Source organism: Eupeodes corollae, chromosome 2, assembly GCF_945859685.1.
Source record: "Eupeodes corollae chromosome 2, idEupCoro1.1, whole genome shotgun sequence".
NCBI classification, from domain to species: Eukaryota; Metazoa; Arthropoda; class Insecta; order Diptera; family Syrphidae; genus Eupeodes; species Eupeodes corollae.
The window spans coordinates 85,101,436-85,114,011 of NC_079148.1; the positions used below are offsets into that span (position 1 = coordinate 85,101,436).

At 33.4% G+C, this 12,576-nt stretch overlaps 1 protein-coding gene across 2 annotated transcripts in view; it reads right to left on the minus strand.

Annotated features, from left to right (window-relative positions):
- Positions 1-1,290: 1,290 nt before the first annotated feature.
- LOC129948457 (transcriptional regulator ATRX homolog) overlaps positions 1,291-12,576 on the minus strand; it is a 38,565-nt gene continuing 27,279 nt past the window's right edge. For both annotated transcript variants that reach the window (XM_056059468.1, XM_056059467.1), the window contains exons 5-11: positions 12,116-12,540; positions 11,886-12,057; positions 11,273-11,814; positions 11,008-11,217; positions 7,755-8,111; positions 1,581-1,715; positions 1,291-1,524 (exon numbers count right to left, since the gene is read on the minus strand). In XM_056059468.1, the coding sequence (XP_055915443.1) occupies positions 1,471-1,524; positions 1,581-1,715; positions 7,755-8,111; positions 11,008-11,217; positions 11,273-11,814; positions 11,886-12,057; positions 12,116-12,540 (1,895 nt within the window). In that variant the 3' untranslated portion in view covers positions 1,291-1,470. The remainder of the gene's footprint in view (positions 1,525-1,580; positions 1,716-7,754; positions 8,112-11,007; positions 11,218-11,272; positions 11,815-11,885; positions 12,058-12,115; positions 12,541-12,576) is intronic.

Genomic DNA, 12,576 nt, shown 5'->3' on the forward strand with positions numbered 1-12,576 from the left:
CACAACATTTAGATTTCTGAGAACTACAATATTATTTGCAATATTCTCAAGAGAATTTGCTTATTAAATTGTTTTGGTAATTGGGACAGTAGGAAGGTGTAGTGTTAACTTCGATACAAATTTTGGGTTGCGTAACTCGTGCGATGCATGCCTATAAAAGTAGGAAAGTGTCATGTTTAATTTAATTAAATTTACTGCATGCAAAATTAAAATAAATCGACCGAACAATTAAAATATTTTAGCAAGCAAAACAAAAGACAATAAAAAAAGCATAACTTGTTCGTTTGACTTATTTATTCAGACTGTACTTAAGATTAAGAAAATCATTTTAAAAGAAAGCTTTCTTAAAACAAAGAAACAATAGATTTTAAATTCTGTCTATAAAAACAGTTTAAATGTCATTCGATCTATCATTGAGTGATAATTTTGTACATAAAATAGTTTATGTTTCGAACGAAACATATGTATGTTCAAAGCTTTTCTTTTATATTATTTCTTTAAGCTGAACATAATATCGTAAATCAGCGTGCCGTGATACATTATTTGTATTAATTAAATAAAGTTTAATTGTAAGAGAAGAAGTCCCTTATAAAAGGACAATAACGCATATAATTTCATGCGATGCGTGAGGGTGTGTATACAAAATTTTTGTTCCGATTTTCTTCGACAGCAAAACCTTGCGGAAATTCATTCCGATGCAAATTTTATGATTGATGACAACGGTGACCAAGTGTTGCTAGAAAAAGATTTTTTTTTTTAAATAATTGTTATTTCGTGATTTTTATTCTAATTCATTCATTGAGTCTATTTAAAAAGCAAATATTCTGGATACAGAAGGCACGTCTCGACCTTATGTTAATGCGGTGATTTTTTTTTCAATTTTCTTTCTTTGAGGTGTACTTTCCATTACCGCAATACGAGTATCCTTTTTGTTTTTTTGTACGGTTTGGAAAATGTCTTAATAAAACATGTTTAAAATATTAACTCGAGGAAACACCGCTAAGCCATGGATAAACTGTTGCCAGTTAGTACGTAGTATTTTGATTTTTTTTTGTTTACATTACATTTACAAATTTTGCAATAAAAAAGGACGCAATAGAACTTGTTCGTATTTTATTTCTGCTTTGAACTGCAATATAATTTTACTCTAATCTTGAAGTCATGTAATCCTTGACAAATTGTAAAATGTCAAATTAATGTGTTAGTATACCTCAATATTTATTTTCCGAACCGGTAGCAAGAACTATTCCGAACGTTTACCAAGATAGGCGTGTTGCCAAAGAAGAAATATATGATTTCTGAACATATTTTATGTTCGTGGAAATAATAGGAGTGTTTTATTATTTTTGGAAAAACCTTAATGAAATAATACAAAAAATTAAATAAATATTATTCATTACAATTATAATTGTTGTTGAAGTGGTTATAACTAACGTTTGCTTAGTTTCCACAATATTCCAATTAACGTAATCAGTCGACTTCATACACCTCACTGCTGTTAAAATTTGATGTACTAGGATGCATCTAAATAGATAAGAAATGTTAATGAAGCAATAAATAACTAATGAAACAAAAATTACCTGGGCATATGGTGCTCTATAAGGAGCTGGGCCTGGGGCTGGGGCTGGTGTTTGATTTGCAAAGAGTAGTGGATTCATATACATTCCATTTGGGGCTTCCAAGCTTTTGTGTAACTCAAGAAGTTCCATATATAACTGAAATAAGAAATGCATTCATACACTACTTACGTATATTTAAATATGTAAAGGAGAGGAGAATAACGTTTGCTAAAGTATCAAAATTAAATATGAAGCTTTAAGTAAATCAATAAACAAGTTACGAATTGAAAAAAAAGGAGGTATGTACTCATAGTCTAGACCTAAAATCGCATATTGTTGGTAATTTTTGAACTTTAAAGATATCCATATAATTAGGCAATAATTTAATTGTATATTTTCTGTTCTTCTATTAAAAAAATAGATTTTTATTGTAGAATTATTTGTTTTCCTCTTCACGGATAATCTTCTTGACCACCGTTCACATCTTTGGAGGAAAAACTCCGGGCGATGACGTATACCAGTAGAATTCCCTAAGAACTGTACAACTTGTGTCAGCATTATTCTGTTAGGACCTGATTTGACCTTTCAACATATTCAGTTTGGACCATTACTTATGGAGCACCCTATACTTCAAGGCAAAAAAATAAATGAATGAAGCATGTATTTAGTTTATATTGCAAACAAAATTGGATTAAGTTAATAAATACAAGTTTTTCTGCGGTTTTTCCGAAGAAGTTAATAAAAAGTTACTGTTTTTTTTGTGTCACATGAATATTGACAAGATATAAATTTACCTATAAAAGTGTATTTTGAATCATATAAAAGGATACTCCGATTGTTTGGGAGCTTAGTACGACTACTAATTCGATAGAATCGAAGTAAGAGTAGAGGTAAGGGTCTAACTAGGAAGGAATCACGCCAACTTCAAGCTTACCGGGATCTCGACAAAACCATCCGTTTTATAGCCATCAAAACTAGAAGCAGTTCAAATGTGGTATACAACTACTCTATGGAACTAGAGAGGTATGGACAAAAAACACAAATGAAAAGTCAAGAAAGCCTTAGTCTTACACTTAAGCTTCTCTTCGTTTGTCCTATGTATACCAGATCACATTTTTCTTTACCTGTGACATGTAAAGTGACACGAAGTGTATATGCTTATTTAAATTTTAAATGAGTTAAAACAACAAAAGTCTTGCCATTTTAATAAACAAGATTTTAGAAAACATTGAACCCAGCAAATTCGAACGCTGGTTGCAACGTCTTGAAGGAGCGTTTACAATCTTCAATGTCAAAGATTCTGTGATGAGACTCAATTACTTGCTACATTATATTGGGCCAAATACTTTCGATTTACTTTGTTATGGAATCTCCTCAGCGGTACCTGAAACCAAGACCTACGACGAGTTAGTCAACGTGCTCAAGGAGCATTACAATACGCAGCCCTTAGAAGTAGCGGAGTACTACAAATTTCATCATCGGGAGCAGTTGGAGGGAGAATCCGTCCGCGAGTACGTAGCCCCGTTGCGTAAAATGGCCATACATTGTAATTTTGGTACTTATTTGACAACTGCACTGCGAAACCAACATGTTTGCGGCATTCGAGACAAACGAATAAAGGACCGATTGTTGAAAACAAAAGAGCTAACGTTCGAGAGGGCGATCCAAATTGCTACGAGCCTAGAAATGTCACAACAAAATTCTATTCAACTAAATGAGACAGCAATTCATAAAACTTCAGTACATTCAATTAACTTTCATAACAAAGAGCGGTATGCTAACATCTAGAGCAACCAGACGAGACGAGGAACAACAACAATCAACACTCATCAGAGAAGTTACACGTGTCAAAATTTTAATAAAGGCCAAAGCCAAAAACAAATACATTGCTTTTGTTGCGACGGCACCCACCTTGCGAACAATTGCTCTCACATAAATACCATTTGTAACTTCTGCAAGACTCGCGGTCATCTGTCTAAAGTGTGTTTTAAAAAACAAAAAAAAAAGAATAAGAAAAACAGTACAGTTAACCACTTAGAAGATGATTGCGAATTGATCAGTGAAGAACCAATAGCTTATATTAACACAATATGTGAGAGTAATGATTTTACAAAAAAAAAATTGGATTAACGTGTATATTGAAAATAAATTAATTAAAATGGAAATTGATAGTGGGGCCGGCGTATCGGTTATTATTTATAATGAATTTTGTAAGAACTTTAGTGATATTCCGATTAAAAGTACTAACATTAAGTTAAGTGCATATAAAAATTCGTCTCTTAATGTTTTAGGTGTTGTTGAGGTTGTTGTTGCTCCGCAGAACTTGAAAATTGAAAAGAGTTTGCAGTTGTATATTGTTGAGTCCAATAAAAACGCGCTATTTGGAAGAGAGTGGCTGTATGCATTTAATGGTTTACCATTGACGGAGATGTTTCGTGAAGAACACGATATAAAAAATTAAAATTTTTACCAGGTGTTCAAAACAACTCCAAAGTTTCATATTTACCACCGGAACTTTTAAGATTAATTCAAAAATACAGTGCGATATTTGGCGAAGATGTAGGCGAAATTGAGGGACAACCGGTTTCAATTGAATCAACGCCAAATTTAAAACCTGTGTTTGTTAAGCATAGACCGGTACCGTTCGCGCTTCGGGACTCCATCGCGGAAGAAATTAATAATTTATTTGCTCAGGGTATTCTTATTCGTGTTGAACAATCGTGCCGATAGTAAAGGCAAATGGAAAAATACGCCTCTGCGGATATTTTAAAATTACTTTGAACAAATATATGATCGCGACTGAACATCCTCTCCCCACAATAGACGAGCTTTTTAATGCAATGAATGCCGGTGACAAATTTTCGAAGGTTGACCTTCGCCGTGCTTTTTTACATTGGAAGGTGAGGGAGGAGGATCAGGAAAAATTAAATTTGTCTACGTTTTTAGGTCTGTTTAAATGTACGCGGTTGTATGGTCTTAGTTGTGCACCTGTAAAATGGCAGAAAAAATCGAAGAAATACTTGCTGGGATCGGAGTGTGGGAGTTTTTATTGACGACATTTGTATCCATGGTCCGGATAATGAGACACATCTCGCAAGGTTAGAAACAGTATTTTCGCGGTTGTTTTTATTTGGATTACGTGTAAATTCTGACGGAATACATAAGACCGCAAGCAAAACAGAAGCGATTGTTAAAGCCCCTTGCCCAAGAAATGTATCTGAGGTACGATCCTTACTAGGTTTAGGAAATTATTATGGACGATTTTTTCATAATCTGTCAGAGATTCTTGAACCATTGCATGCATTGATTAGGAAAAATAATAAATTTAAATGGACATCAGAATGTGAAAGTGCTTTTAAAGCAATAAAAAAAGAAATAATTTCAGATAATTTTTTGATGCATTACGCAAAAGATAAGCCGTTGTGTTTGTCGACAGATGCTTCGCCAGTGGGTGTGTGGGCAGTATTGTCCCACATATATCCAGATGGCACTGATAGACCCATCCAGTTTGCTTCACAAACGTTGTCAAATCCGCAACGTAAATGGTCTCAAATAAACAAAGAGGCCTACGCTATTATTTACGGTCTTAAGAAATGTTATCAATTCCATTTCGGTCGTCATTTTATTCTTTTTACAGACCATAAGCCACTGGTACAAATTTTTGCAGCCGATAAAAGCTTGCCACACATGTCTGCTAGACGTATGCAACACTACGCGATTTATTTGCAAGCATTTAATTATATAATAAAGTACAAACGTTCAGAGCAAAATAGCAATGCTTTTAAGCTTGAAGAATCTGATTAACTTGAAATAAATCAGATAGAAACTTTACCAGTTACGGCAAAAAAGATAGCAGAGGAAACTTCTAGAGTTTTGTTACTGAGTAAATTATTGAAAGGGATTCAAACTTGTACTCAACTTCAAGCTCACGTACGATTTGGCGTTGACCAAAATTAATTTTCTATACAAAGTGGTTGCATAATGCGTGTTATCCCAACTAAATTTCAAAAAAAATTCTTGAAGATTTACGCTCATCACATTTCGGGGTAACCAGAATGAAAAACTAGCGCGTAGTTTCTGATGGTGGCCAAAAATTGACCACCAAATTGAAGAGTTTGCAAAAAATTGATCAACCTGTTGTAAATACCAAAATACCCCACCAAAAGAAGAAACCCATCATTGGTGTTATCCATCGAAACCTTGGGCGTATATTTATTACTATTTTGTAATGGCCTGAAGTACATATCAAATGGTCAGGTAGAGCGTTATGTTCAAATTTTAAAAAACAAATTGCGTTGTCTTAAAAGCAAAAACGAAGATTTAGAAGTTAAATTAGTACCCGTGGCATGATGGTTAGTGCGTTGGACTGTCATGCAAGGGGTCTTGGGTTCAATCCCTGCCTGTGCCACCTTAATTTAAAAAAAAAAAATATTCGCGGGTACTTCCTCTTGCGAGGAATTGACAAATCCTTCAAGAGTAATTCTTGTCATGAAAAAGTGCTTTCTCAAAACTAGCCGTTCGGATTCGGCCTAAAATTGTAGGTCCCTTCCATTCCTGACAACAGTACTCGCACACAGGAATGGTTGAGAGTTGTAAGTCACTAGGCCCTGGTTCACAACGGACTGTTGCGCCACCCCATTTGATTTGATAAGTTAAATTAAATCATATTTTGTTCCAATACCGAATTACACGGCACTCTGTTACAAAAAAGTCACCATCTGAAGTATTGTTTAATTATCCTGTTCGAAATAAATTTTCGTTATTATTGCCAGAGAAAAAAGATAATGTTGAACCATTTAATTAAGATATTAATAGTAAAAGTTTTTCAAAGGGAGAAAGAGTGGCTATTAGAAATTACATTGGCAAGGAAAAATGGAATTTTGGAGAAGTTAATGAAAAAACTGGGTTATTGCATTATATATTTAACTAGATAATGGTAAAGATTCGTTCCGGCACGTCGATCAAATCAAAAATGCAGGCAGCCAGATCGTTGATGTTTATCCCCAGATCCCGAGTGAAAGTTCGTAGGAGCACCAACAACTTCGGTACCAGTAAATCAAGAAATTGATATAGATATACAGGAAAAACAATCAGACCCTGTTTCATACGTTTCCGAAAACAAACTACCATTTATACCACGAAAAAGTAATAGAATTCGAAACCCTTTGGATAGGCTGACATATTATATCAATGATTTGAAATAATCAAAATGAATAGTTAAATAATTTAAGTATAAGTATAATCATAAATTCCCTGCCTATGCCATCTAAAGTCTTTTCACGGGTACTGCCTCTTGCGAGGAATTGACAAATTCTCCAAGAGTAACTCTTGTCATGAAAAAGTGCTTTCTCAAATTAGCCGTTCGGAATCGGCATATAAACTGTAGGTCCCCTCCATTCCTGACAACATTTCTCGCACACAGGAATGGTTGAGAGTTGTAAGTCACTAGGCCCTGGTTCTTCATGGACTGTTGCGCCACCCAATTTATTATTTATAATCATAAAGACATAAATTAGAAATAAGTTTTGCTGTTCCTTGTATTTAAATTTGAAATTATCTCATTTGGATTAAGTAAGTAAATTTTTAAATTTGTGGAATTATAATTTTGAAATATTTTCAGTTAAAATAATAACATTTGGATGTATAATGAAGAATTTGTTGCCCTTGAAGAGAGAAAATTGTTATAGCCTAAAAGATTATTGAAATTAGGTACATATTTGGTATCACTTGTTTTTAGCAATAAAAGCGATGTACTTTTTTAATATGGCGCAATATAATCTTTCTTGCTTAGACTACCAACGTAACATCATTGCGAAATAAAAGCAAGCATTTAAAATACAATTGCAGAAGTATTTCCTTTCTTTCACACCACAAGTACAACAGAGTTGTAAGTCACTGGTTCTCTACGGACTGCACTTAATATTTATATTATTTATTTAACATGAGCCTTAATAAGTTTTTTTATAAAGCTGAATGGAAAAATGCATTTATTTTCGGTTTGAAGTTCAGAAAACATAAATTAAAAATAAAGGTTTTGTTTGACACAAAGAGAGTGGTGTGTAGTCTCTGAAACTTGTAACAACCAAATGATTAAAATAAACTATTAAAATATTTGCATGTATTATAAAACAGCAATTATTTGTGCCTATGAGCCAAATTTGTCGATCTAATAATACAAATTAAACTAAAACTTACCGTTGGATTATCGTTATTCATTTCAATATATAGCCTTTGCAAGTACCCTGGAACAAGTTGAACTACCTGCCTACTGGTCAGTTCAGGGTGATCTTGACATCCCTTCATATTAAGCAATCGCAGAAGTATATCGGATCTGAATCCATAAATTTTATTCGACGTTACAGTTCCCGCTGGATTGCCATAGTTCTCTGACAAGTTTTGTCGCTCATAAGGCATATATTGCATTGCTGCTTGTGGTGGTCTCGTCTTTTCAGCTTCATATTCGTCCCAAGCGGCTTTACGCTCTTCTTCAGAAAGATTTTCACTGTCCTCATTTTCTAATAACGAATCGTGTTCGTGGTATTTGAAAACCAGCTAAAAAAATACAAAACAGGGTTTCCCATAAAACTTTTGATTCAAATAACAAAACATATTATAAAATCTCTTTTTTTTAGTCATTTCATCTATTGGCATAGTTAAGAAATTGAAGCAATAGAAAAAACAGTTATTACTTGAAACAACTTCCCTACAAAAATATTATTATACACCAAAGAAAATTTCAGGATATATTAATATATAAGAAATCGATCCTTTTAAAGAACATTCTAGAAAGTGAAATTCCTAAATGAGTGAAGTCACACTGAATAAGTTTTTCAAATTTAAGAAAACCAAAAAAGTTTGTAGAAGCAAAACATAATTACTGCTCTAGTGCACAGCGCAATATCGTACGATTCTTCCACTTAGAGCGAAGGAGATTAGTAGTGCTTAAAAAAAAGGAAAGGAGATTAATAGTTCATAAAAAAAAATTGGTAGCGTATTCATGTGTATGATAAGTTTGAATCGTGTTGCCAGAAGTCTAAAATGTTCATCGTGAGAATTTAAGAGGAAAATAATCGATGGTGGATGGTATAGTCTGTGAGCTTTTAAATTCTAAATTATTAAGAATTACAGAGTGGTCAATGTTGTTAATAGTCCACTGTGAAGAAGCTCCTAGGCGAATAGCAGAACTTACATCTATTTGTTTGCTGAGTATATCCACTCAATGTCCAGTGCCGCAGATGGGGTCGTACGAAGCGATTTGGTTATATATATTAAAGCCGAACGCTTGACTTTACCTAGTTTATCGCAGTTTCCAATATGTCTAATGCTGTCCAACATACTGCCACACTGGACAGTAGAAGTCTGATAAGTTATCAGTATACATCGGCATGAATAAATAAATTGGGAGGTGCAGCAGTTCGTAGAGTAGATACTAAGTCCTAGTGATTTAAAACTCTCTGCCATTCTATGTCGGTAGAGTTACTAACTCTTTATTTAGATTTTATAAATAGAAACATGTAGATCGTTAGCTAAACATAAAAAAATAAACTTTAAAATTAAATTAAATCTACCTTTTTTACACCACCAAGTGGTAAGTTAGAGGGCGCCTTTTTTGAAATAGTTCCCCAGAAGGCCTTATCTCTTTTAACTTAACAACGATTTGTCTGATGGCCCACATACCTACGATTTTTTTAGTGGTGTGTTATAATTTTTTATTTTCCTTAACAATTGTAGACACTTTGCACTGCTTCAGAAAGTGCATCTGCAATTTTCTTATATTTATATTTCATACAACATCGTAAAATTTTTCGTTGCGTAACGATTGACTGCTTGAAACCATTTTAAATGTAAATAAACACCAGGGGGTCATTCCGTAAAACGATAATCGCTAGACGATAGCGTTTCGACGATAGTCTCACTTCACGTAAGACGATAATTGTCAAAGTGATATCGTCAAAACGATAACGTTTGCACGATAGCTAAGTAGGTATCGTCTGCTACTAATTTCCATTGACAACTAAGCAAATTGAAGCAAAAAAGTTTCGGTGCAGTTTAGTTTTGTTACAAAATGAAAATAAAAACTCAAAAAATACAATGAGTGCGGTAACAAAGCAAATTAATAAATGAATGGGACCTTCTATCTATTCTAACCCATATCTAAGCATTTTTTTATATATTTAAACTTTGGGGCGAAGGAACATTGGTATATTCGACAGGCAACGATTTTAGTATCGCTCTTGCACAAAGCACTAATCCAAATAAGTTTTGGAAACAACAAATATTTTTGAAGCCAAGTTATGTTCTCTATGGATAAAATGGAGTCTTAACTTCCTTCCCCTTGGACAAAATTGGGATTATTACTGCAGCTGATTTACAAAAATATCAGACATTGAACAAAATTTTTGATATTATAGTTTATTCTTCAGCGGCAAAAAATTAAAATACAAAAAGTGACAGTAAAAACAAAAAAAATCACAAAATAGTTGGCATGTTTATTAACAATACATATTTCCAAAATTTCCCATAGAGAAAAACCAAGTTTAATAACATTTTCAAGTTACTGAGTTCATTTGACATTTTGAATATACTCAACGAACTTATACTGAAAACGATAGAACGAGACGATAGTGATAAAGTTACGTGAAGCAAATTATTGACGATATCGTTAATGATAATCGTTTTGAAAATTACGGAATGACTACCCAGGTTAATGCGATGAAATATTTATTAACGAGATTTCCTTTTTTTTATTTTAATTTTTTATGAACAATTAGCAATTAAATAATGAACTGAAGTCCGACAAAACTTGTTCAAACAGTAATTCAGTAATAATAATTTAAGCAGAAAAACATCCCACAAGAACAATTTTTTTCGTTAAGCCTAGACGCTGCTGATGTGAAAAAAAAATTCCCATACAAAAATGACATGACGAAATCATAAACAAAAAATTTCGCTGTACTTTTCGTTTTTCAGTACGCTGCTGAACAACGAAATTTGTCATTTTAGGGGACTAGATTTCTTAGTACAATTCTCCACTCTTTTCGTTCTCAATTTGATTGCCCGGCATATTAATTGCTTGCGAAATTTTGACATTTAATTTTTGTAATGAAAAAAAAAAATTGTTTACTCGTGACTTGCGATGTTTTGACTTTGATTTATAATCAAATCAGAAATAATGTTGAAATTATAATGAGAAAAAAATTATCTTTCGGAAAAAGTTGTTGTGGCAAAAAAGAAAAAAGAAAACAATGATTTATTTGAGGTCTAGTTTTTAACTCATTATGACTCTTTCGAAGTCCTTTCATCTAATCTTATTTTTAGTTTTAAAAAAAATAAAACTTATAGTAGAAATCATTTTTCAAAACATTTTAGAAATATTGTGGTTACAACAAAACTTTTTTTGAAACGAATAATTTGTGTTTAAAGTAAAAGAGTGGAATTAATAAATTACCTTTTCATAGTTACTTAGGAGCTCTGCAAAAAGCCTATCTTTTGGTAGAATTGGAATCTGTCTTGGTATGCTGGGCTCCAGCTCATATGAATACAATTCTTGCAAATCACTTTGGTTATAATGCCTACTAATTTGTTGTTCATCTATAACACGTTTAGCCGTAGCTTGCTTTGCAACCTGGCGTTCGTATACTTTTTGCTCCATCGTACCCTGTTAAAAAAAAATACAATATTTCAACAGATGAAAAAGTAAACAAAAATAATACCAGAGCTATTAATCTATATATGTAACACGGTTTGGTCTGTCCAAATCTATAAACACGGAAAATACTTTGTGTATCGTGTGATGGATTCCAGGACACGTCGAAAATTACAACTCGGTTAGCTGCCACTAAATTTATACCCAAACCGCCTGCTCGTGTTGAGATGAGAAAGAGGCGCGCCCTCAAATTTGCTACATTGTTAAAACTTTTGCACATACTCTCACGATTTTCGACTGTACGTGAACCATCTAGCCTAAAATAATCTGCTCCTGGCTGCCAAAATCCTTTAAAATCTGCAACATCGGCTTCGACCTCCTGGCCACGAGTTTTTTTATCAATAAGGGAAAGGAAATGCTCAATCACATCCAAGGATTGGAGAGACTGTGAAAAAACCAATACTTTATCACCAATTTCTTCACATCGCTGCAATAGAGTCATGAGCAAAACAAGCTTTGGCGAATGATTTATGTTGTTAAGATCCAAATCCTCAACAAATTGTGTCCACCATTCTGATGGATCTTCTTTAACTGCCGTTTCCATACATTCTTGTTAAATAGAAAATTATTAAAAAACTACAAAATTGCCAAGGGATGGCAATTTAACAAAAAAAACTCACCATTATCGGAAAAATCTCTTTGTGCGCGTGTATTGCGAGATCTTACAGACTTACTTTCATTTGTTTCGGCCTCAACAAATGACGATGAAGATTCAGAATCTGATGAAGTCGAATCCTCGGAATCCTCAACAACAAAGTCTTTCATTGATTCTTCAGAATCGTATTGTGCCATCTGATTTTATTAATGTTTTAATATTATTTTTGCTGTTGTTTAAAATATATGCTCAAACCTTTTTTTTAATCACAGTGTCACTGTTTACTCTTAAATTCATTGGGTGTGTCCAAATCCGACGCAAATTTTGAAAATCCTGAAATAATTTAGCCCCTTTACCGGGAACTCCACTCGATTCGCTAATTGTATCTCTTTGTTTAGTCATATAGTGTTCATAAATTTCTTTTTGTTTTTCAGACATTGTACAAAATACGACGTATTCATGTTTAGGCGGTAGGTATGGAGCTAATACCGAATAGTCTCGTCGTTGTATGCAAGCTTCCAGCATTTTGTGAAGAATATGAGAACGATGTTTCATCAGTCGAATATCTCGTGGTGTTGAATCAGTGTACTGACCGTTTGAAATGGGATTTACAAAACGATTTAAGTATTCTTTGTAAGTTCCCAAAAGATTTGGTTTTATAAACTGGATCATGCAATAGTCTAAATAGTCAAAATAGAATCGTTATTAATAAAACA